Source organism: Ranitomeya imitator, chromosome 5, assembly GCF_032444005.1.
Source record: "Ranitomeya imitator isolate aRanImi1 chromosome 5, aRanImi1.pri, whole genome shotgun sequence".
Classification (NCBI taxonomy): Eukaryota; Metazoa; Chordata; class Amphibia; order Anura; family Dendrobatidae; genus Ranitomeya; species Ranitomeya imitator.
The window spans coordinates 404856614-404883592 of NC_091286.1; the positions used below are offsets into that span (position 1 = coordinate 404856614).

The window sequence follows — 26979 nt, forward strand, 5'->3', positions numbered from 1 at the left end:
TATTTATGGGAACAATATATATATATACATATATATATATATATATATATATATATATATATATATATATATATTAGTTAGGATTATTTTTTTTTACACATCTGTATATTTTTTTTTACTTTATAACATTGGGGGGGCATCATGTTATAGTGTAAGATCGCTGATCTGACACTTTGCTGTGCACTGTGTCAGATCAGCGATCTGACGTGCACTGCAGAGATGCTTCCAGGCGCCTGCTCTGAACAGGCGCTGGTAAGCCACCTCCCTGCAGGACATGGATGCAGCCCCGTGGCCATTTTGGTCCTGGGGCCTGCAGGGAGGAGACATTCAGTACAACGCGAGCACATCACGTTGTACCGACTGTCTCAGGGAAGGCCGCAGGGAGCCCCCTCCCTGCGCGATGCTTCCCTATGCCCCCGGAACACTGTGATCATGTTTGATCACAGTGTTTCGGGGGTTAATGTGACTGTTCCTGGCACATAGTGCCGGATGTCAGTTGCGATGATAGTCAGCTGACACTTGGCCGATCGCTATGATGTACTATCTCGTCGGGCATACGGGCCCACCCCACCTCGACGGGATAGTACGTCACATGTCAGAAAGGGGTTAAGAAGAAATTACCAAAAAATTCTTTGTGATGATAACACAATATATTTAATGTCTGGAGAACATTTTTTTTTTTAGAAAATAAAGGTTGTCAATGCCACACAAATCCCAGCATGGTACATGCAGCAAGTATACACTAAAATATTCTCTATGTCTAACAATCAACCTCTAGAAAATAATTACCATAAGGGCGCAGCCACAATGTTCAGACTGGCCAATGGCTCTCCCGACCCGATTGTGACAGCTTCATAGAAATATATGAAACTCTCAAGCTTAGGTTGGTAGAGCCGCCAACCAGTCCCCGCACTGCGTTCCGATCTCAGTCCGATTTAGACCGGGATCACACATACACGAGATACGGCCGAGTCTCGCAGGTAAAAACCCAGCTCTGGCGCCGGCAATTCGGAGCGGAGCGTGCAGCCGCACAGCAATACATGGAGCTGCATGCTCCGCTCCGGAGTGCCGGCGCCAGAGCTGGGTTTTCACCTGCGAGACTCGGCCGTATCTCACGTATGTGTGATCCCAGCCTTATACTGCCGCCCCCCTTATGGGAAACTGTAGGCTACAATGGTAGCAATCTTGCCTTGTGCAGGCATGTACTATGGAGGACAGAGAATGAACTTCAATCCAATATTGCAGCCAGCATGCAGCCAGCAGGTAAGGAAAGGGTGAATCAAACACCCAAAAATCCCGCCTCCATGGCTGAAGATTGTTCCCTCCAAATTCAGGTGACAGTGTCCCTTTAAGTTGCAAATGAAGAAAGTTTGAGCTACCATTTACACTTTGATCACTGATTAAACAATTGTATGTTACAAGCAAAGATCTATGTGTGATGATTATCAAATCAATTATCTTTTCAGGATTGTCATATAAGGCCGTATAGCTACAATGAATTATCTAAAGATTGATGCATTATTTTACAATAGGATATGAATTCTAATATTGCAATAATAGTTCTCTGATTGAAGGATCCAGTTTTCTTTCTGAGTTAACACTGGGCGGTTTCTCATTCTAGTCTTGCATTTTGGCAGGTCCAAAGCATCCATGAATTACATGGAGAGCACATTGATTTCAATGAGTACTGTGTAATGCTTCATTTCCACTGTCTTGTTGCTGCAGGAAAATTAAATACCTTCTGGAAAGACTAGAAGCAATGGGATGAACACTGAATGGGAGGAGACACAGATTAGATATTAGAAAAAACTTTTTGACAGGGTGATCAATAAGTGGAACATGCTGCCACGAGCGGTGGTGAGTTCTCCTTTCATGGAAGTCTTCAGACAGAGGCTGGAAAGACATCTGTCTGGGATGATTTAGTGAATCCTTCTTTGAGCAGGGGGTTGGACCAGATGACCCAGGAGGTTTCTTCCAACTCTACCATTCTATGATTCTATGAACACTTAATTACAGATTGTTTGGCTTTACTTTCTCTAACTTTGTAAGAACAATTTATACCAATGCCCAATCTTTGTTATGGCTTTATGGCATTCCATCTTCAGGGGTACATGTCAGGGATGTCCCCTGTCACTTATTATTTAATATTGCATGAGAAAGTGGGATGGTTTTAGAGGGCCGAACTAATATAATTACCATATTTTTCGGACTATAAGACGCACTGAACCATAAGGCGCACCCCAAATTTGGCGTGAAAATTGCAGAAAAAAAGATGGGGGTCCGTCTTATTGTCCGAGTTTTCAGTATCTTACGGTAAGATTTTACCTGAGGGCTGGTGGTGGCAGAGCAGGATCACAGGAGGCATGGTGTCTGCAGAGGTGGGGTGATGCGGTGTGGCGTGCGGCTTGCAGCTGAGCAGGGTCCCTTCCTGCTTAGGCGGGCGACGCCATGGCCTGGTGTCCATGGGGGGGGGTTGCAGCAGTGGTGGTGCGACGGCGGCGGCAGAGGTGCGGTATGGCGTGTGCAGGGTCCTTTCCACCGGTGAGGTGACGCAGCGGCCAGGAATGCGATGTGTGCACCAGAGCCGGGTTGAATATCGGTGGCGGCGGCCATCTTCCTGAGGCCGCGCGTGCGCAGATGGAGTGCTCTGCTTCACGGGGCTTCAGGAAAATGGCCACGGGAGGCCGCGCGTGCGCAGATGGAGATCGCGGTGGCCATTTTCCTGAAGCCGAGATCTAAATCTGCAATCTCGGCCGCCGCCGCCACCACCGATGAATAGGTATCAACCCGGCTCTGCTCCTCCTCAGAAAACAGCTGGCCGAGCGGTGCCGAGGGCGGCTGTCAGAAGTGACAGCTAGCTGGCAGGCCGCTTAAAATCATCAGGCGGGCCGGATGCGGCCCGCGGGCCGCATCTTGCCCAGGTCTGCCCTAGACCCTTTACTAAGATACCTGCAGATGATCCCTTCCTTTGGGGGGAATTGAGATCAGCCACCATACACTTAAAACATTGGCATTTGCTGATGATATTTTACTCATGATAGCCAAACCTAAGGAATCCGTTCCTTTTATAATGGATGCCTTTGATGACTTTGGAGCAGTTTCAGGATTTCACATAAGTTATGATAAATCTCATGCTTTGGCAACCTTCAAAGCTGCTCAGAAACGGTGGCCATTCCCTTTCAACTTTCAGTGGAAGAGAGATTCCTTGCGTTATCTTGGGGTATATTTACCCTCAAATCCTCATGACATTTATAAACTAAATGTTAGACCCCTCATTTCTGCAGTTATACAGGAAATACAATCCTGGAAATCTCTTAAATTATCCTTTGTGGGCAAGGCCCATCTGATTAAAATGATCTTTCCCTAAAATACTTTTTCCCTTACTGACGCTACCGGTTCTACTATCTAAAACTTATGACAGGCCTCTGACAAAAGTCTTCCATCAATTTATTTGGGGCTCTAGAATTAGTATTTCTAAGTTGCAAGAAACTAAATCCCTAGGTGGCCTTAACCTCCCTAATCTACGCTTATATAGTATAGCGGCTGTTTTCCACAACTCCCTATACTGGATCTATGCTTTCACCCACTTTACACATCGCCTCATCTACTGGAGTATTAGTAGACCTTTTAGTCTCCCTGCTCTGCTCCACCTATGACAAGCCGAGGTCCCAGTGGACGTTAGGGATAACCCCCTACTATGGTCAGTGATCTCAGGATGACATCATGCTAGACGAATTAGTGGCCTAAATCCCCATATCTCAGTGTTTCTTCCCTTCCGAGGCAATCCCTCCTTTCTACAGGGCAGGCCACCTCCAATCTATCGTGTGCTTGAGAATAATGGTTGTTGATTGGTTGGGGACATGTTAACAGACAATCAGTGTCCTCTTACTTTGGAAGACACGGTCTTTACATACCCAGTCCTGGTGGGAGATAATTTTACTATTACCCAAATTAGACACTATATAAGCTCGGTACTGCGGAATATACCGGACAACGTTATTATACACCCTCTAAACTTACTCTCCATTAAAGCCCAAGCGAGGAATAACTCTGAGTTTTATATACAAATCAATAAAACCTTCCATACAGTGGTCAGACTCTTCACCGGGCCCAGGGAGGTGGGTATCTGAACTAACCCACTTTCAGGTAAAAGACCTCTTGAAAGCCACATTAAGTATTAACTCTGTTACCATATGAGAGTTACACAAACAGGACTCACTATATTCCATAGAGCATATACTGTATCTCCCCAGAGATTAAATCTAAGATGCCCCCTCAGGTGATTTTCCCTGCCCTAAATGCTTACATTCTCCAGCTGATATTTTTAATTGTCTCTGGGACTGTGTAAAAATATGGGAGGTCTGGGATACACTCTTGTAACATCTCACTAATACCTTTGGTGTATCTATCTCTCTTTCTCCGGAGTGGGCCATATTCAACATTCTCCCACAAGATCGGTGAGTCTCTGTTCAGCAGCGCCGTATTCTATTTGCCTGGGCGGCAGCCACCTGTAAAAGTATTCTACATTTATGGACACAGGGTAGTACTCCCTCTTTGAGATTAATTAATAAGAAGGTAGCCTATCTCTTCAAGATGGACTGGATAGAGTCCATACTGAATAAATAAAAATACACCGAACGGTTTTTAATTACATGGTCTTTTATTAGTACCCAGACATTATCTATACGTCAGATGATTCATGGTTGCTTCCGATTTACAGACTGGTACATGAGAGAGCAAATGGATGGCAGAACTCCTGTTTGGCTTGATTGATATTATTTTATGAAGATTCAGATGTGTGCCCCGGGAGAGGGGGGAGTTGGTTATATTTATAATACACTGTCTAATGTTTAAAAGTACTGTAAAATTCTATTTGACTGATCTTTTCTGATGCTTTTGAACAATTTTTGTACTCTCTGTTTATTGTTCAATAAAGACGGTTTAAAAAAAAAAAAGAAGAAAAGGTTAATATGTACTTATAGTCCAAGGAAGAACGACTGATGCACTGGCGGCAAGGTCATAGGCACCACTCTTTGCTATGTGTGGTATGGAAGTCTAGCCATTATAATCCAATTCCATTGAAGAGCAACTGGAACACAAATTGGTGAAAATGTTAATGCTGAACACCTTCAGGGGTCTTGTGGCGTCAATGCTGTGATAGGTCAGAACTGTTCTGGTTACAAAATCACCAAAAACAGACAACAAAAAATAAAAGTTTACATTTGGATTTTCACAGTGAGATTTTGTAAATGCTAGATGACACGGAGATTCCATGACCTTCCCCCCAAGGTTAGAATTCCCTGGCGAATTACACATGTGTAGCGTCCTTGGGTAAATACTTGTGCTTGTATGGTCAGACTATGTAAAGACTTCTTGGCAATTCCAGCAGCTGACAAATTTAGACGGCTACCATCCTTGTACCAACTACAATAAAAAAGTAAGATAAAAGGCATTTCAGACATGAAGATGGTAAGAAATAATCAAACATCTGCATGATTGTGTTTGTAATTTGTACATCATATACTTTGTGGCTGTTGTAATTTGTAAAAAAAAAGTGATTATTAAGCTCCTTATTGGAGTAAAATAAATAGGGTAATCTGCGGCACTTTTTTTTTTGCCAGTCCATAGTACCAGACTACAATAGTAAGGCTACTTTCACACATCAAGTTTTCGCCGTCAGTCTGAATCTGGCTACTTTTTAAAAAACGGATCTGTTGCAAATTGTAAAAAACTGATGCGAGGGATCCAGTTTTTTGCCGGATCCGACTAGCTGATATTTGGGCACTAGCTGGTCCAAGGAGAAGAGAGAGAGTCGGACAAAAAAAGTTACTATGTCCGTTTTCTCCGGCCGCCGGAAAACACATTTTCGACGGATCCGGCGGTAAACGGATGAAACGTGAGGCCATCCGTTACAATCCGGCAGTAATATAAGTCTATGAGAAAAATCAGATCCGGCGCCAACTTTTGCTGGATCTGTTTTTTTCAAAATTTGCCGGATTAAGCCTGAGGGCAAAACCCTGTTGTGTGAAAGTAGCCTAACAGAGGGAAGCATGAAGTGCTCTAAAATTTCCTGATAGACGGCTGCACTGACTTTGGTCTTGATAAAACACAGTGGATCTACACCAGCAGATGACATGGCTCCCAAACCATCACTGATTGTGGAAACTTCACACTAGGCCTCCAGCAGCTTGGATTGTGGCCTCTCCACTCTTCCTCCAGACTCTGGGACCTTGATTTCCAAATGAAATGCAAAATTTACTTTCATCTGAAAACAGCACCTTAGACCACTGAGCAACAGTCCAGTTCTTTTTCTCCTTAGCTCAGGTAAGGCCCCTTTCACACATCAGTTTTTTGCTATCAGTCGCAATCCGTTGAATTTTGAAAAAAACGGATCCATCAACTGATGCCGCCGGATCTGTTTTTTCTCATAGACTTGTATTAGCGATGGATTGCGCCGGATGGCCTCACGTTTCATCCGTCATTCGCCCGATCCATCGAAAATGTTGATCCGGCGGCCGGAGACAATGGACAAAGTAACGTTTTTTGTCTCCGTAGAAAAAACAGCGACGGATCCGTCGCCGTCTGTCGTTTGTTAGAATGGAAGCTTATGGGCTCCAGCTCCATCAAATAACGGAATCTGGCAGCAGATTCCGTTTTTTTTTAACTGAACATGCTCTGATTTTTTTAGGATCTTTAAGCCAGCCTCCCTAGTTGGATCCGTCGAAAAAACGGATCTGTCGCATCAGTTTTTCACAATCTGTGACAGATCTGTCAAGCCAACAGATTGTGACTGACAGCAAAAAAACTAAGACGCTTCTGGCGCTGATTGGTCATGAGTGGCTTGACACAAGGAATTCAACACTTGTAGCCCATGTCCTGGATACCTATGTGTGTGGTGGCTCTTGAAACAATGACCCAGCAGCAGTTCACTCCTTGTGACTCTACCCCAAATTTTTGAATGGCCTTTTCTTAACTATCCTTTCAAGGCTGCGGTTATCCCAGTTGCTTGTGCACATTTTTCCACCACACTTTTTCCTACCTCTCAACTTTCCATTAATATGCTTGGATACAGCACTCTGAACAGTCAGCTTCTTTAGCAATGACCTTTTGTGGCTTACCCTCCTTGTGGAGTGTGTTAATGACTGCCTTCTGGACATCTGTCAAGTCAGCAGTCTTCCCCATGATTGTGGAGCCTACTGAAACAGACTAAGGGACCTTTTTAAATGCTTAGGAAGCCATTGCAGGTGTTTATGTTAATTATTCTAATTTACTGAGATAATGACTTTTGGGTTTTCATTGGCTGTAAGCCATAATCATCAACATTAACAGAAATAAACACTTGAAATAGATCACTCTGTTTGTGATTACTCTATATAATATATGAGTTTCACTTTTTGTTTTGAAGTACTGAAATAAATTAACTTTTGGTGATATTTTAATTTTGGGAGAAGCACCTGTTGTGGTTTGGTATGACACAATACAAAACAGGAGGTAAACAAAGAATAATTCATGTAGTCACCCAGGGATTATTAAGCTTGGGTAAAATGCGCTATTCATCGAACTCCGTAAGTACAACGAAATCGTGTCTCATGCCTAAACTGTAGATTAGATATTAGTTTCATGAGGATCTCACTGCATAAAGTGAACTAGTGCAGTATCGTAAACTGAAATTCACAGGCACACCAATTAATAAGCTGCAACTGATTAAGTATGCCAAAAGAGTGAAGTGAAAGGCAGCAGAGTAATAAAGTGCATGTGCCATAGAATTAGGATCAATAACACTTACCCATAGTCATATGCAAGTGCATGATACAATTCCCAGGGGACAGCCCCGGACGCACGTTTCGTGCTAGCGTTTTTAAAAAAGGGTTCTGATCATGATAGCCTGTCAGCCCTTTTATAACTTGAACTACATGTGGCCAGCATAGCCGGTATAATATGGAGATATTATTTGCTCTCTCTAAAGATGGCGAACTTCTATGAGCTTCATAAAGATGGCCGCCATTGTGCGCATGCGCTGTGCGATTACACATACCGTGAGATCGTATCCAGTCTCTGATCGGACAGTGAACATGTTCGTGACATCATTGGGAGTTTTCTCCCTAACATGCGCTCTTTCAGAGACGCCGGATACATGATGACTACTTCTGGTTGGGGCCGCATGCGCCACTATGCTGACCATATGTAGCTCAAGGTATAAAAGGGCTGACAGTCTATCATGGTCAGATCCCTGTGAAAAAAGCTAACGTGAAACGTGCGTCTGGGGCTGTCCCCTGGGAATTGTATCGTGCACTTGCAAGTTAGTGTTATTGATCCTAATTCTATGGCACATGCACTTTATTACTCTGCTGCCTTTCTCTTCACTATTTTGGCATAGTTAATCAGTTGCAGCTAATTCATTGGTGTGCCTGTGAACTTCAGTTTACGATACTGCACTAGTTCACTTTATTCAGTAAGATCCTCGTGACCTAATATCTAATCTAGATTTTAGGCATGAGACTCTGTTTATTTGTACTTACTGAGGACGATCAATAGCACATTTTACCCAAGCTTATTATTCCCTGGGCGACTACATGAATTGTTCTTTGTTTACATCCTGTTTTGTATTGTGTCATACCAAACCTCTTTATGTAACCGATACATTTGTATTATTTTGATGAAGTCAGCACTCCGTTTTTCTTTATTATCGTAATTCAGGTATATGAAGTTTCTTCTTACAGACATTTTGGATTATAAATTATAATGATCGTAAGCATGCTATTGGCATTTCTATTCATTTGTTATACTATCAATATTCCTTTGAACCACTTAATACCACAGTAACCAAGCCTATGCTCCCTATTGAAGCTGTGGCTCCTGTCTGCTGAAAAGTGGGCTCCTGTCTGCTGAAGTGCGCACTATTCCATTGAGTGATCTCTGGACCCAGACCTCCACCAATCTGCAGACAATAAAACTGTCTGCAAACATGAAAAAAAAGGTTCAAAGTTTAGTTACTATTTAAAGAGAACCTCTCACCAATTTTTTCATGATGAACTGGTCATAATGTGATAGTTGCTGCAAAGTAAAATAAAACATTTCTCTGTTGGGTTTTTTTATTTTACCTTGCAGAGATATTAGCAATCAAATATTTGGCACCTAATGAGTTAACTCTAGCTAAGTCCAAGTGGGTGTTATTAAATAATTTTTACTGGGGGCGGGAACTTCTGCCTTCTGTATGACCCTGACCAATCATAAGCAAGGAACAACATAGAAGTGAAGAAGGACCTATGATAACCTGTAGAATGTAAGCCCACAAAGGGCAGGTGTTATGGACCTGGTGTGTTGTGAATTCTGTGGCTGAATTCACTCCTGTGGTCACAAGTGGTACTGCAGCTTCTGAGCTTCCTCCCTCAGGTGTTCTGGTGAGCTCGTTGACTGCTTCATTACTTAACTCCGCCTGATGCTGCTATCCTTGCTCCTTGTCAATGTTTCAGTGTTGGATCTGAGCTTCTCCTGATTGTTCCTGTGACCTGCTGCTCTGTATAGCTAAGTGCTTTTTGCTTTTTTGTTGCTTTTTTTCTGTCCAGCTTGTCTTTTGTTTTGCTGGAAGCTCTGAGACGCAAAGGGTGTACCGCCGTGCCGTTAGTTCGGCACGGTGGTTTTTTTTTGCCCCCTTTGCGTGGTTTTGCTTTAGGGTTTTTTGTAGACTGCAAAGTTCGCTTTACTGTCCTCGCTCTGTCCTAGAATATCGGGCCCCACTTTGCTGAATCTATTTCATCCCTACGTTTTGTCTTTTCATCTTACTCACAGTCATTATATGTGGGGGGCTGCCTTTTCCTTTGGGGAATTTCTCTGGGGCAAGTCAGGCCTATTTTTCTATCTTCAGGCTAGCTAGTTTCTTAGGCTGTGCCGAGTTGCCTAGGTAGTTGTTAGGCGCAATCCACAGCCGCTTTTAGTTGTGTTTAGGATAGGATCAGGTGTGCAGTCTACAGAGTTTCCACGTCTCAGAGCTCGTTCTTGTATTTTTGGGTATTTGTCAGATCACTGTGTGCGCTCTGATCGCTAAGCACACTGTGTTTCTGGATTGCCTTCATAACACCTGTCATTAGCAAACATAACAGTACAAGGAGCCAAACTAATGATTCTCAATAGAGGGAAAGAAAAAGTTCTGACATTTTTTTTTTTTTTTTTTTTTTTCTGCTCTGTGTTCACTTTTTTTTTTTCCCCTAGACATTTGGGTGATTCTGGACACAGGTGTGGACATGGATATTCAGGGTCTGTGCTCTTCAATGGATAATCTCGTTATAAATGTACAAAAGATTCAAGATACTATTGATCAGAAATCTATGTTAGAACCAAGAATTCCTATTCCTGATTTGTTTTTTTTGGAGATAGAACTAAGTTTCTAAGTTTAAAAAATAATTGTAAGCTATTTCTGGCCTTGAAACCTCATTCTTTTGGTAATCCTATTCAACAGGTTTTGATTATTATTTCTTTTTTGCGCGGCGACCCTCAAGACTGGGCATTTTCTCTTGCGCCAGGAGACCCTGCATTGAGTAGTGTCGATGCGTTTTTCCTGGCACTCGGATTGCTGTACGATGAGCCTAATTCAGTGGATCAGGCTGAGAAAAATTTGCTGGCTTTGTGCCAGGGTCAGGATGATATAGAAGTATATTGTCAGAAATTTAGGAAATGGTCAGTACTCACTCAGTGGAATGAATCTGCGCTGGCAGCTTTGTTCAGAAAGGGTCTCTCTGAGGCTCTTAAGGATGTCATGGTGGGATTTCCTATGCCTGCTGGTTTGAATGAGTCTTTGTCTTTGGCCATTCAGATCGGTCGACGCTTGCGCGAGCGTAAATCTGTGCACCATTTGGCGGTACTGCCTGAGGTTAAACCTGAGCCTATGCAGTGCGATAGGACTATGACTAGAGTTGAACGGCAGGAATACAGACGTCTGAATGGTCTGTGTTTCTACTGTGGTGATTCCACTCATGCTATTTCTGATTGTCCTAAGCGCACTAAGCGGTCCACTAGGTCTGCCGTCATTGGTACTGTACAGTCCAAATTCCTTCTGTCCATTACCTTGATATGCTCTTTGTCGTCGTTTTCTGTCATGGCGTTTGTGGATTCGGGCGCTGCCCTGAATCTGATGGATTTGGATTATGCTAAACGTTGTGGGTTTTTCTTGGAGCCTTTGCGGTGTCCTATTCCATTGAGAGGAATTGATGCTACACCTTTGGCCAAGAATAAACCTCAATACTGGGCCCAGCTGACCATGTGCATGGCTCCTGCACATCAGGAAGTTATTCGCTTTCTGGTGTTGCATAATCTGCATGATGTGGTCGTGTTGGGGTTGCCATGGCTACAAACCCATAATCCAGTATTGGATTGGAATTCCATGTCGGTATCCAGCTGGGGTTGTCAGGGGGTACATGGTGATGTTCCATTTTTGTCGATTTCGTCATCCACCCCTTCTGAGGTCCCAGAGTTCTTGTCTGATTATCAGGATGTATTTGAAGAGCCCAAGTCCGATGCTCTACCTCCGCATAGGGATTGTGATTGTGCTATCAATTTGATTCCTGGTAGTAAATTCCCTAAAGGTCGATTATTTAATTTATCCGTGCCCGAACACGCCGCTATGCGCAGTTATGTGAAGGAATCCCTGGAGAAGGGACATATTCGCCCATCGTCATCACCACTGGGAGCAGGGTTCTTCTTTGTAGCCAAGAAGGATGGTTCGCTGAGACCGTGTATTGATTACCGCCTTCTTAATAAGATCACTGTTAAATTTCAGTATCCCTTGCCATTGTTATCTGACTTGTTTGCTCGGATTAAGGGGTCTAGTTGGTTCACTAAGATAGATCTTCGTGGTGCGTATAATCTGGTGAGAATCAGGCAAGGAGATGAATGGAAAACTGCATTCAATACGCCCGAGGGTCATTTTGAGTATCTAGTGATGCCGTTCGGACTTGCCAATGCTCCATCTGTGTTTCAGTCTTTTATGCATGACATCTTCCGTGAGTATCTGGATAAATTCCTGATTGTTTACTTGGATGACATTTTGATCTTCTCAGATGATTGGGAGTCTCATGTGAAGCAGGTCAGAATGGTTTTTCAGGTCCTGCGTGCTAACTCTTTGTTTGTGAAGGGATCAAAGTGTCTCTTCGGTGTGCAGAAAGTTTCATTTTTGGGGTTCATCTTTACCCCTTCTACTATCGAGATGGATCCAGTTAAGGTCCAAGCCATCCAGGATTGGATTCAGCCGACATCTCTGAAAAGTCTGCAAAAGTTCCTGGGCTTTGCTAATTTTTATCGTCGCTTCATCTGTAATTTTTCTAGCATTGCCAAACCATTGACCGATTTGACCAAGAAGGGTGCTGATTTGGTTAATTGGTCTTCTGCTGCTGTGGAAGCTTTTCAGGAGTTGAAGCGTCGTTTTTGTTCTGCCCCTGTGTTGTGTCAGCCAGATGTTTCTCTTCCGTTCCAGGTCGAGGTTGATGCTTCTGAGATTGGAGCAGGGGCGGTTTTGTCACAGAGAGGTTCTGATTGCTCAGTGATGAAACCATGTGCTTTCTTTTCCAGGAAGTTTTCGCCCGTTGAGCGTAATTATGATGTGGGCAATCGAGAGTTGCTGGCCATGAAGTGGGCATTCGAGGAGTGGCGTCATTGGCTTGAAGGAGCTAAGCATCGCGTGGTGGTATTGACTGATCATAAGAACTTGACTTATCTCGAGTCTGCCAAGCGCTTGAATCCTAGACAGGCCCGTTGGTCGTTATTTTTTGCCCGCTTCGACTTTGTGATTTCGTACCTTCCGGGCTCTAAAAATGTGAAGGCGGATGCTCTGTCTAGGAGTTTTGTGCCCGACTCTCCGGGTTTATCTGAGCCAGCGGGTATCCTCAAGGAAGGAGTCATTGTGTCTGCCATCTCCCCTGATTTGCGGCGGGTGCTGCAAAAATTTCAGGCTAATAAACCTGATCGTTGTCCAGCAGAGAAACTGTTCGTCCCTGATAGGTGGACTAATAAACTTATCTCTGAACTTCATTGTTCGGTGTTGGCTTGTCATCCTGGAATCTTTGGTACCAGAGAGTTAGTGGCTAGATCCTTCTGGTGGCCATCTCTGTCACGGGATGTACGTACTTTTGTGCAGTCCTGTGGGATTTGTGCTAGGGCTAAGCCCTGCTGTTCTCGTGCCAGTGGGTTGCTTTTGCCCTTGCCGGTCCCAAAGAGGCCTTGGACACATATTTCGATGGATTTCATTTCTGACCTTCCCGTTTCTCAAAAGATGTCAGTCATTTGGGTGGTCTGTGATCGCTTTTCTAAAATGGTCCATCTGGTGCCCTTGGCTAAATTGCCTTCCTCCTCTGATTTGGTACCTTTGTTCTTTCAGCATGTGGTTCGGTTGCATGGCATTCCTGAGAATATTGTTTCTGACAGAGGTTCCCAGTTTGTTTCAAGGTTTTGGCGAGCCTTTTGTGGTAGGATGGGCATTGACCTATCCTTTTCCTCGGCTTTCCATCCTCAGACTAATGGCCAGACCGAACGAACCAATCAGACCTTGGAAACATATCTGAGATGTTTTGTTTCTGCAGACCAGGATGATTGGGTGTCCTTTTTGCCGTTGGCTGAGTTCGCCCTTAATAATCGGGCCAGCTCGGCTACCTTGGTTTCTCCATTTTTTTGCAATTCTGGGTTCCATCCTCGTTTCTCTTCAGGACAGGTTGAGTCTTCGGACTGTCCTGGTGTGGATTCTGTGGTGGATAGGTTGCAGCAGATCTGGACTCAGGTAGTGGACAATTTGATCTTGTCCCAGGAGAAAGCTCAACTTTTCGCTAATCGCAGACGCCGTGTGGGTCCCCGACTTCGTGTTGGGGATCTGGTTTGGTTATCTTCTCGTCATATTCCTATGAAGGTTTCCTCTCCTAAATTTAAACCTCGTTTTATTGGTCCGTATAGGATTTCTGAGGTTCTCAATCCTGTGTCTTTTCGTTTGACCCTCCCAGACTCCTTTTCCATACATAATGTATTCCATAGGTCGTTGTTGCGGAGATACGTGGCACCTATGGTTCCATCTGTTGAGCCTCCTGCCCCGGTTTTGGTGGAGGGGGAATTGGAGTATATTGTGGAGAAGATTTTGGATTCTCGTGTTTCTAGACGGAAACTCCAGTATCTGGTTAAATGGAAGGGTTATGCTCAGGAAGATAATTCCTGGGTTTTTGCCTCTGATGTTCATGCTTCCGATCTTGTTCGTGCCTTTCATGCGGCTCATCCTGGTCGGCCTGGGGGCTCTGGTGAGGGTTCGGTGACCCCTCCTCAAGGGGGGGGTACTGTTGTGAATTCTGTGGCTGAATTCACTCCTGTGGTCACAAGTGGTACTGCAGCTTCTGAGCTTCCTCCCTCAGGTGTTCTGGTGAGCTCGTTGACTGCTTCATTACTTAACTCCGCCTGATGCTGCTATCCTTGCTCCTTGTCAATGTTTCAGTGTTGGATCTGAGCTTCTCCTGATTGTTCCTGTGACCTGCTGCTCTGTATAGCTAAGTGCTTTTTTGTTGCTTTTTTTCTGTCCAGCTTGTCTTTTGTTTTGCTGGCAGCTCTGAGACGCAAAGGGTGTACCGCCGTGCCGTTAGTTCGGCACGGTGGGTTTTTTTTGCCCCCTTTGCGTGGTTTTGCTTTAGGGTTTTTTGTAGACTGCAAAGTTCGCTTTACTGTCCTCGCTCTGTCCTAGAATATCGGGCCCCACTTTGCTGAATCTATTTCATCCCTACGTTTTGTCTTTTCATCTTACTCACAGTCATTATATGTGGGGGGCTGCCTTTTCCTTTGGGGAATTTCTCTGCTGCAAGTCAGGCCTATTTTTCTATCTTCAGGCTAGCTAGTTTCTTAGGCTGTGCCGAGTTGCCTAGGTAGTTGTTAGGCGCAATCCACAGCCGCTTTTAGTTGTGTTTAGGATAGGATCAGGTGTGCAGTCTACAGAGTTTCCACGTCTCAGAGCTCGTTCTTGTATTTTTGGGTATTTGTCAGATCACTGTGTGCGCTCTGATCGCTAAGCACACTGTGTTTCTGGATTGCCTTCATAACACCTGTCATTAGCAAACATAACACTGGTGGTTAGGAGCACCCGAAATGACCTGATAGTTAAACCGATACAGGACAAGCTCTGGGAAGTGGGAACTCTGCTGACCGCAATCCCTAATCGTATCACACACACTAGAAATACCCGTGGAGCGTACCTGACATGGCCTAGACGCCTCGACACAGCCTAAGAACTAGCTAGCCCTAGAGATAGAAAATAAAGCCTACCTTGCCTCAGAGAAATTTCCCCAAAGGAAAAGGCAGCCCCCCACAAATATTAACTGTGAGTTTAGATGAAAGTCACAAACACAGAAATGAAACAGGTTTTAGCAAAGGGAGGCCAGACTAACTAAACAGACAGAGGATAGGAAAGGTATCTTTGCGGTCAGCACAAAAAACTACAAAAGACCACGCAGAGTGTGCAAAAAGACCCCCGCACCGACTCACGGTGCGGAGGTGCCATTCTGCATCCCAGAGCTTCCAGCTAGCAAAGCAAAATCAAGAAAGCAAGCTGGACAAGAAAACAAAGAACAGAAAATAACAATCGGTGACTTAGCTTCTTGCAGGAAGAGACAGGTCACCAGAAAGATCCAAGAGCGAACTGAACCAGTACAGGAACATTGACAGCTGGCATGGAGTAACGATCTGAGTGGAGTTAAATAGAGAAGCCAGCCTAAGAATAACCTAGGTCACCTGTGGAAGGAACCTCAGAACCAGCAACTCCACTCACAGCCACCAGAGGGAGTCCACGGACAGAACTTGCCGAAGTACCATTCATGACCACAGGAGGGAGTTCGATAACAGAATTCACAACAGTACCCCCCCCTTGAGGAGGGGTCACCGAACCCTCACCAGAACCCCCAGGCCGATCAGGACGAGCCAAATGAAAGGCACGAACCAGATCAGCAGCATGAACATCAGAGGCAACAACCCAGGAATTATCTGCCTGACCATAACCCTTCCACTTGACCAGGTACTGGAGTTTCCGTCTCTAAATACGATAATCCAAAATCTTCTCCACCACATACTCCAACTCCCCCTCGTCCAACACCGGGGCAGGGTGGTCGACGGAGGGAACCATAGGTGCCACATATCTCCGCAACAACGACCTATGGAACACATTATGGATGGCAAAAGAAGCTGGAAGGGCCAAACGAAATGACACAGGATTGAGAACCTCAGAAATCTTATAAGGGCCAATGAAACGAGGCTTAAATTTAGGAGAGGAAACCTTCATAGGAACATAACGAGACGACAACCAAACCAAATCCCCAACACGAAGTCGGGGACCAACACAGCGACGGCGGTTAGCGAAACGTTGAGCCTTCTCCTGGGACAATGTCAAATTGTCCACTACGTGAGTCCAAATTTGCTGCAACCTGTCCACCACAGAATCTACACCAGGACAGTCCGAAGGCTCAACCTGCCCTGAAGAAAAACGAGGATGGAAACCAGAATTACAGAAAAAAGGCGAAACCAAAGTAGCTAAGCTGGCCCGATTATTAAGGGCGAACTCAGCCAAAGGCAAGAAGGACACCCAATCATCCTGATCAGCAGAAACAAAACATCTCAGATATGTTTCCAAAGTCTGATTGGTTCGTTCGGTTTGGCCATTTGTCTGAGAATGGAAAGCCGAAGAAAAAGACAAATCAATGCCCATCTTAGCACAAAAGGACCGCCAAAACCTTGAAACAAACTGGGAACCTCTGTCCGAGACGATGTTCTCCGGAATGCCATGCAAACGAACCACATGCTGGAAAAACAATGGCACCAAATCGGAGGAGGAAGGCAATTTAGACAAGGGTACCAAATGGACCATCTTAGAGAAGCGATCACAAACCACCCAGATGACCGACATCCTTTGAGAGACAGGGAGATCTGAAATAAAATCCATGGAAATATGCGTCCAGGGCCTCTTCGGGACCGGCAAGGGCAAAAGCAACCCACTGGCACGAGAACAGCAGGGCTTAGCCCGAGCACAAATCCCACAGGACTGCACAAAAGAACGCACATCCCGTGACAAGGAAGGCCACCAAAAGGATCTAGCCACCAAATCTCTGGTACCAAAGATTCCAGGATGACCAGCCAACACCGAACAATGAACCTCAGAGATAACTCTACTAGTCCATCTATCAGGGACAAACAGTTTCTCCGCTGGACAACGGTCAGGTCTATCAGCCTGAAACTTCTGCAGCACCCGCCGCAAATCAGGGGAGATGGCAGACAAAATTACCCCCTCTTTGAGAATACCAACCGGCTCAGGAACATCCGGAGAGTCAGGCACAAAGCTCCTTGAAAGGGCATCAGCCTTCACAGTCTTAGAGCTCGGAAGGTATGAAACCACAAAATTGAAAGGGGAGAAAAACAGCGACCATCGAGCCTGTCTAGGATTCAACCGTTTGGCAGACTCGAGATAAGTCAAAATCTTGTGATCCGTCAAGACCACCACGCGATGCTTGGCTCCTTCAAGCCAATGTCGCCACTCCTCGAATGCCCACTTCATAGCCAACAACTCTCGATTGCCAACATCATAATTGCGCTCAGCAGGCGAGAATTTTCTAGAAAAGAAAGCACATGGTTTCATCACCGAGTCGTCCGAACTTCTTTGAGACAAAACAGCCCCTGCTCCAATCTCAGAAGCATCAACCTCGACCTGAAACGGGAGCGAAACATCTGGCTGACACAACACAGGGGCAGTAGAAAAACGACGCTTCAACTCCTGAAAAGCCTCAACGGCCGCAGAGGACCAATTGACCACATCAGCACCTTTCTTGGTCAAATCAGTCAACGGTTTAACAACACTAGAAAAATTAGCGATGAAGCGACGGTAAAAATTAGCAAAGCCCATGAACTTCTGCAGGCTCTTCACAGATGTAGGCTGAGTCCAATCATAAATGGCCTGAACTTTAACAGGGTCCATCTCGATAGTAGAAGGGGAAAAAATGAAACCCAAAAATGAAACCTTCTGAACCCCAAAGAGACATTTAGACCCCTTCACAAACAAGGAATTCGCACAAAGGACCTGGAACACCATTCTGACCTGCTTCACATGAGACTCCCAATCATCCGAAAAGACCAAAATATCATCCAAATATACAATCATGAATCTATCCAGGTACTTTCGGAAGATGTCATGCATAAAGGACTGAAACACAGATGGAGCATTAGAAAGCCCGAATGGCATCACCAGGTACTCAAAATGGCCCTCGGGCGTATTAAATGCTGTTTTCCATTCATCGCCCTGTTTAATACGCACAAGATTATACGCCCCTCGGAGATCTATCTTGGTGAACCAACTAGCCCCCTTAATCAGAGCAAACAAATCAGACAGTAGCGGCAAAGGGTACTGAAATTTGACCGTGATCTTATTAAGAAGGCGGTAATCAATACAAGGTCTCAAAGAACCATCTTTCTTGGCCACAAAAAAAGAACCCTGTTCCCACTGTGATGACGACGGGCGAATATGCCCTTTCTCCAAGGACTCCTTTATATAACTCCGCATAGCGCCGTGTTCTGGCACAGATAAATTGACCAGTCGACCCTTAGGAAACTTACTACCAGGAATCAAATTAATATCACAATCCCTATGAGGAGGTAGGGCACCGGATTTGGGCTCATCAAATACATCCCGGTAATCCGACAAAAACTCAGGGACTTCAGAAGGAGTGGAAGACGAAATTGACAGCAATGGAACATCACCATGTACCCCTTGACAACCCCAGCTGGACACAGACATTGATTTCCAATCCAATACTGGGTTGTGGACCTGCAGCCATGGCAACCCCAAAACGACCACATCATGCAGATTATGCAACACCAAAAAGCGAATATCCTCCTGATGTGCAGGAGCCATGCACATGGTCAAATGAGTCCAGTACTGAGGCTTATTCTTGGCCAAAGGCATAGCATCAATTCCTCTCAATGGAATAGGATACTGCAAGGGCTCCAAGAAAAAACCACAGCGCCTAGCATACTCCAAGTCCATCAAATTCAGGGCAGCGCCTGAATCCACAAATGCCATAACAGAATAGGACGACAAAGAGCAAATCAGAGTAACGGACAAAAGAAATTTAGACTGTACAGTACCAATGGTGGCAGACCTAGCGAACCGCTTAGTGCGCTTAGGACAATTGGAAATAGCATAAGTGGAGTCACCACAGTAAAAACACAGCCCATTCTGACGTCTGTGTTCCTGCCATTCAGCTCTGGTCAAAGTCCTATCGCATTGCATGGGCTCAGGCCTATGCTCAGAGAGTACCGCCAAATGGTGCACAGCTTTGCGCTCACGCAAACGCCGATCGATCTGAATGGCCAAGGACATAGACTCATTCAGACCAGCAGGCATGGGAAATCCCACCATAGTATCCTTAAGGGTTTCCGAAAGACCCTTTTTGAAAATTGCCGCCAGGGCACACTCATTCCACTGAGTAAGCACAGACCACTTTCTAAACTTCTGACAATATACTTCCGCTTCATCCTGACCCTGACACAAAGCCAGCAAGATTTTCTCTGCCTGATCCACTGAATTTAACATAGTAACATAGTTAGTAAGGCCGAAAAAAGACATTTGTCCATCCAGTTCAGCCTATATTCCATCATAATAAATACCCAGATCTACGTCCTTCTACAGAACCTAATAATTGTATGATACAATATTGTTCTGCTCCAGGAAGACATCCAGTCCTCTCTTGAACCCCTCGACTGAGTTCGCCATCACCACCTCCTCAGGCAAGCAATTCCAGATTCTCACTGCCCTAACAGTAAAGAATCCTCTTCTATGTTGGTGGAAAAACCTTCTCTCCTCCAGACGCAAAGAATGCCCCCTTGTGCCCGTCACCTTCCTTGGTATAAACAGATCCTCAGCGAGATATTTGTATTGTCCCCTTATATACTTATACATGGTTATTAGATCGCCCCTCAGTCGTCTTTTTTCTAGACTAAATAATCCTAATTTCGCTAATCTATCTGGGTATTGTAGTTCTCCCATCCCCTTTATTAATTTTGTTGCCCTCCTTTGTACTCTCTCTAGTTCCATTATATCCTTCCTGAGCACCGGTGCCCAAAACTGGACACAGTACTCCATGTGCGGTCTAACTAGGGATTTGTACAGAGGCAGTATAATGCTCTCATCATGTGTATCCAGACCTCTTTTAATGCACCCCATGATCCTGTTTGCCTTGGCAGCTGCTGCCTGGCACTGGCTGCTCCAGGTAAGTTTATCATTAACTAGGATCCCCAAGTCCTTCTCCCTGTCAGATTTACCCAGTGGTTTCCCGTTCAGTGTGTAATGGTGATATTGATTCCCTCTTCCCATGTGTATAACCTTACATTTATCATTGTTAAACCTCATCTGCCACCTTTCAGCCCAAGTTTCCAACTTATCCAGATCCATCTGTAGCAGAATACTATCTTCTCTTGTATTAACTGCTTTACATAGTTTTGTATCATCTGCAAATATCGATATTTTACTGTGTAAACCTTCTACCAGATCATTAATGAATATGTTGAAGAGAACAGGTCCCAATACTGACCCCTGCGGTACCCCACAGGGGTTCATCATAAAGCAATCCAAGCGCCAGAAAAAACGCATCAACATCACGCAATGCAGGATCTTCTGGCGCAAGGGAAAATGCCCAGTCTTGAGGGTCGCCACGCAAGAAAGAAATAATAATTTTCACTTGTTGAACGGGATCACCAGAGGAGCGGGGTTTCAAAGCAAGAAACAGTTTACAATTATTTTTGAAATTCAAAAACTTAGATCTATCCCCAGAAAACAAATCAGGAATTGGAATTCTAGGTTCTAACATCGGATTCTGAACTACAAAATCTTGAATCCTTTGTACACTTGCAGTGAGATGATCCACACAAGAGGACAGACCTTGAATGTCCATATCTACACCTGTGTCCTGAACCACCCAGAGATTAAGGGGAAAAGAAAGACAAAACACACTGCAGAGAAAAAAAAATGGTCTCAGAACTTCTCTTATCCCTCTATTGAGATGCATTAACATTTTTGGGCCAGCTGTACTGTTATGGACCTGCTGGTTAGGAGCACCCGAAATTACCTGATGGTTAAACCGATACAGGACAAGCTCTGGGAAGTGGGAACTCTGCTGACCGCAATCCCTAATCCTATCACACACACTAGAAATAGCTGTGGAGCATACCTGACATGGCCTAGATGCCTCGACACAGCCTAAGAACTAGCTAGCCCTAGAGATAGAAAATAAAGCCTACCTTGCCTCAGAGAAATTTCCCCAAAGGAAAAGGCAGCCCCCCACAGATATTAACTGTGAGTTAAGATGAAAGTCACAAACACAGAAATGAAACAGGTTTTAGCAAAGGGAGGCCAGACTAACTGAACAGACAGAGGATAGGAAAGGTATCTTTGCGGTCAGCACAAAAAAACTACAAAAGACCACGCAGAGTGTGCAAAAAGACCCCCGCACCGACTCACGGCGCGGAGGTGCCACTCTGCATCCCAGAGCTTCCAGCTAGCAAAGCAAAATCAAGAAAGCAAGCTGGACAAGAAAACAAAGAACAGAAAATAACAATCGGTGACTTAGCTTCTTGCAGGAAGAGACAGGTCACCAGAAAGATCCAAGAGCAAACTGAACCAGTACAGGAACATTGACAGCTGGCATGGAGTAACGATCTGAGTGGAGTTAAATAGAGAAGCCAGCCTAAGAATAACCTAGGTCACCTGTGGAAGGAACCTCAGAACCAGCAACTCCACTCACAGCCACCAGAGGGAGTCCACGGACAGAACTTGCCGAAGTACCATTCATGACCACAGGAGGGAGTTCGATAACAGAATTCACAACAGGCAGGGTCCTCTTCCCTCTGTACCAGTCTGTAATTGTTAGTTTTCTTTACTGTAAGTGATATTTGTATTTTGATGTAACCCCGTCTTATGTACAGCACCATGGAATTAATGGTGCTAAATAAATAAATAAATAATAATAATAACAACAACATCAGAATCACAGGACCACAGGTCCTGGAGTTAATAGCTCCACACTTCTGTGCTGTGTAATATTTCTTCAGCGCTTAGTCAGTCTGCACACTCCAGCTGGCAGATCCTGTGATGATATCTTCAATGTTGATGTCTATGTATGATTGGTTGGCATCATACAGGAGGCTGAAGTACACGCCCCAGTGAAAACTAATAATACTCACTTGTACTTAACTAAAGTTAATACATTGGGTACCAAATATTTGATAACTAATATCTCAGCAAAGGAGAGGAGCAATTTAAAAAAAACTACTGAAGCCACGAGTAAGGTGTGTACTGTACAGTACAACATGAAAAATAAGGTAAAAGATCCTTTTTAAGCATTGTTTTTAGAAATGGGATTTCAACTGCTAAGGCTGGAAAAGGCACAGTATTCTTAAATGAATGTTAATTTTAAAAATAAAGCACCTTCCAAACCAAGCAAATTATCCCTATGTCCATGATTACTGGACAATTTTATTGCATGAGATGGTGAGGATTGTTTAACTGATGTAAAAGGTCTCTGGAAAAAAAAGTTTCCTAAATATTTAATCAGGTATTCTCAAGTTTGAAAATTATCTCCTATCTATGAAAGTTATCCCTTATTCTGATCGTTGGGGTCAATGTGAACAGAGGTTCCGAAGAGAACTGGTTGAATGAAGCAGTGGTTGATCATGGGCAGTACCGTTCCTTCACTCTCAATGGCAGCGCCAGAGACTGTCGAGCGCTGTGCTTCAGGGATGGATTAAGGGTAGCCAGGGCCCCAGGCTGTTCAGACACTGTGGGCCCCCCGGTCATGTGACGGGGTCATGCGACCGGGTCATCATATACCTGAACCAGATTATTCCAGAAAAATAGTTGCTGTGTGAAACTAACTTGTCAAACATCCATTGATCTAGTCAATTTACCCTTCAGTTAGGAAGAAGAAAAAAACACAATACTATCACCATAAGTGCCAGTATTCACAGGAGATCTGCACTTAGTATGCAGTGTCTGTGTAGAGGTAATACAGTGATCACCGATGACATTATACACAGGACCTCTGTATAGTATACAGTGTATAGCGTCAGTGTATAGGTAACACTGACTCACCAGTGACGTCTCTAGGTGAAGTCCTTCATCTGTCATCCAGCACAGACCACCATCACTTCATCCAGCCAGGACTCGTCTCTGCAGGAAATAACAGTTATCTTGAGCTCCGCTTGCAGAACACATTACTTAATTTTCCCCAGCTTCTACATTACACCACATGAAGAAAAAGAGGCGACAAAGTGTCACTTTGCACAGTGACAGGACCCCCCCCATTTAAAACAGTGTCCTCAAAAAATTAAATAAATACATCACTGCAGTAATAATATCCCTTAATTATCCCCTATGGTAATAATAATATCCCCCATCCTGGCCCCGTGTATCTCATTCCTGGCTTCAGCCATATGTTCTCCCATCCTGCCCTCATGAGTATCCATTCTGCCCCATATGATCTCCCCATCCTGCCCCATCAGTCTCCATCGTATCCATCCTGCCCCATGATCCTGCACGATCTGTCTCCAATCCTGCCCCATGTCTTTCATTCTGCCCCGTGTCTCCAATCATGCCCGTATCTACATTCTTCCCATGTCTCCAATCCTGCCCCATCTGTCTCCAGTCCTGCCCCCAGTGTGTCCCGCATCTCTGCCCCCAATGTCCAGCATCTCTGCCCCAGTGTCCAGCATCTCTGCCCCCGTGTTCAGCATCTCTGCCCTCAATATGTCCAGCATCCTGCTCCCAGTGTGTCCAGCATCCTGCCCCCCCCCGTGTGTCCAGCATCTCTGCACCCAGTGTCCAGCATCTCTGCCCTCAATGTCCAGCATCTCTGACCCAGTGTCCAGCATCTCTGACCCAGTGTCCAGCATCTCTGCCCCCAGTGTCCAGTATCTTTGCCCCCAGTGTCCAGCATCTCTGCCCCCAGTGTCCAGCATCTCTGCCCCCAATGTCCAGCATCTCTGCCCCCAGTGATCAGCATCTCTGCCCTCAGTGTCCAGCCTCTCTTCCCCCAGTGTCCAGCATCTCTCTGCCCTCAATGTGTCCAGCATCCTGCCCCCAGTGTGTCCAGCATCCTGCCCCCAGTGTGTCCAGCCTCTCTGCCCCCAGTGTGTCCAGTGTGTCCAGCATCTCTGCCCCCAGTGTCCAGCCTCTCTGCCCCCAGTGTCCAGTATCTCTGCCCCCAGTGTCCAGCATCTCTGCCCCCAATGTCCAGCATCTCTGCCCCCAATGTCCAGCATCTCTGCCCCAATGTGTCCAGCATCCTGCCCCCAGTGTGTCCAGCATATTGCCCCAGTGTGTCCAGCAATCTGCCCCAGTGTCTCCAGCATACTGTTCCCAGTGTGTCCAGCAATATGCCCCCCAGTGTCTCCAGCATATTGCCCCCCATTGTGTCCAGCATTCTGCCCCCAGTGTGTCTAGCATCCTGCCCCCAGTGTGTCCAGCATCCTGCCCCCAGTGTGTCCAGCATATTGCCCCCAGTGTGTCCAGCATATTGCCCCCAGTGTGTCCAGCATATTGCCACCAGTGTGTCCAGCATATTGCCACCAGTGTGTCCAGAAATCTGCCCGTGTCTCCAGCATACTGCCCCCAGTGTGTCCAGCAATCTGCCCCAGTGTCTCCAGCATATTGCTCCCAGTGTGTCCAGCATTCCTCCCCAGTGTGTCCAGCATATTGTCCCCAGTTTGTCAAGCATCCTGCCCCCAGTGTGTCCAGCATCCCTCCCCCAGTGTGTCCAGCATCCTGCCCCCAGTGTGTCCAGCATCCTGCCCCCAGTGTGTCCAGCATCCTTCCCCCAGTGTGTCCAGCATTCAGCCCCCAGTGTGTCCAGCATTCAGCCCCCAGTGTGTCCAGCATTCTGCCCCCAGTGTGTCCAGCATTCTGCCCCCAGTGTGTCCAGCATCCTGCCCCCAGTGTGTCCAGCATATTGCCCCCAGTGTGTCCAGCATTCAGCCCCCAGTGTGTCCAGCATTCAGCCCCCAGTGTGTCCAGCATCCTGCCCCCAGTGTGCCCAGCATCCTGCCCCCAGTGTGTCCAGTATATTGCCCCAAGTGTGTCCAGCATATTGTCCCCAGTTTGTCCAGCATCCTGCCTGAGTGTGTCCAGCATCCCTCCCCCAGTGTGTCCAGCATCCTGCCCCCAGTGTGTCCAGCATCCTGCCCCCACTGTGTCCAGGATCCTGCCCCCACTGTGTCCAGCATATTGCCCCCAGTGTGTCCAGCATTCAGCCCCCAGTGTGTCCAGCATCTCTGCTCCCAGTGTGTCCAGCATCTCTGCCCCCAGTGTGTTCAGCATTCTGGCCCGGAACCCCCAGATTGTCGTTCGCAATAAAAAAAAAACCTAGTTCTCCTCACCTGTCCGTGCTCCTTCGGCGATGCTCACTCCAGCAGCGCGCACTCGCCGGCGACTGACAATGACATCAGACGCCGGCGACGTGCGCGCTGCCGCTGACTTCAGCTGCCAGCCTCCAATTGGCTGGCGGCAGTTAACTATTGACGTGCGGGCGCGCGCCCGCACATCAATAGCGTTAAACTGCCGCAGCGCCGGTAGGGGCCCGGTGAGCAGATGAGACGGGGCCCAATGCAGGCCCCCTCTGCCCACCGGGCCCATACGCCACTCAGGGCAGTAATGCTCTGATGGCGGGGTCAATCTGAGCGGTAGCCCAGGGCCCCCCCACACCACTGGGCCCTGGGCTACCGCCCAGATTGACCTCATTATAATCCGCCTCTGCTGTGCTTAGATGATTTTTTGCACTCACATTAGAAGTAATGGAGAGGCAGTGTGCATGATCGACCGACGCTCAATTCGGCCGGGGCTTTTCAGCTCTCAAGATCGTTGGAGGCCACAGCAGTCATATTCCCAACAATCAGAAAGTTATCCTGTCGATAGCGGATAGCTTTCAAATTTAAAAATACCCATTTAATGGAATTTTGAGATGACCTAAAGGTAAAAAAGAAAGTTAATTCTAGGACCAAGGATTGTGGAAGGGTGAAGTTAAGCACTTTTTATTTTTGATAATTTATCTTAAATTAAGACAAGACTTTGTATGTTTTAATCCTTATGTTTCCTTCTTTTATGTTCCTTAGGTTTCCTTCTGGAATATTTTATCATGTGTGTCAAGTACAGTATATCTTACCTGATTCTCCGACGCATTGGTGATGCATTATGGGTACAGTTTAGGGTGACCATCTGACCCTTGGAGGCATAAAATGTCTTCACCTTGACTTTGTGCGATTTGGGTTCTTCTTCAGATATCTCTTAATGAATAGAAAATGATAATCATGATGTAAAACTGATACGTAGATGACAGTGGCATGTGTGAGATCAGATTATTGTCTTACCCTTACAGCTATTACACTTTTGGTAACATGGATTCTGCAACCCACAGCTTTGCTGTTCTTTCAGTGCCTCACAGCTGGATCTAGAAGCTGGACAGCCTGATAAAGTATTATTACAATTATTACAATCCCATTGTTTCTAATATACTGTATATCTTAGCTAAGTGGGAAGTTCATGCCTGCATAAATTAACATTTCAATTATTCACATTTTTTGGAAAACTAATGGCTTTCATTAGAGCAGTATCTCTCCTTTAATTTGATTGACAATCATGGATCCACATCTAGCTAGCATGCAAAAAGACTTGAAAAGATTGGCCGGTACTAATTGTAAGTAACATAGATACTTGCCATAGAGATGCTGTATTGCGAGAATATCATCTCGCGCCAAGCGGCGAGTCCGTGTATATGTAGCATTAGGATGCATCAGTGCAAAGATATCACCAGAGTGCCATAAGCCAAGTGCATGACCAATCTCATGAGCTGCCACCTGGACCAGATCATTATACCACACGCCTGTTAAGTAGTGAAGAAAAGGGTAAGAAGAAATCATAATGATAGTGGAAGATAAAGAAGAAAT

The 26979-nt window shown here is 45.5% G+C and overlaps 1 protein-coding gene across 2 annotated transcripts in view; it reads right to left on the minus strand.

Moving 5' to 3' along the window:
- Window positions 1-4646: 4646 nt before the first annotated feature.
- Window positions 4647-26979, minus strand: part of LOC138638014 (matrix metalloproteinase-23-like) — a 32734-nt gene continuing 10401 nt past the window's right edge. Inside the window, exons 5-8 of one of the 2 annotated variants that reach the window (XM_069726972.1) lie at window positions 26751-26915; window positions 26404-26499; window positions 26199-26319; window positions 4647-5424 (exon numbers count right to left, since the gene is read on the minus strand). In XM_069726972.1, coding sequence (XP_069583073.1) covers window positions 5253-5424; window positions 26199-26319; window positions 26404-26499; window positions 26751-26915 — 554 coding nt within the window. In that variant the 3' untranslated portion in view covers window positions 4647-5252. The remainder of the gene's footprint in view (window positions 5425-26198; window positions 26320-26403; window positions 26500-26750; window positions 26916-26979) is intronic. The other variant, XM_069726973.1, reaches the window with a different exon arrangement.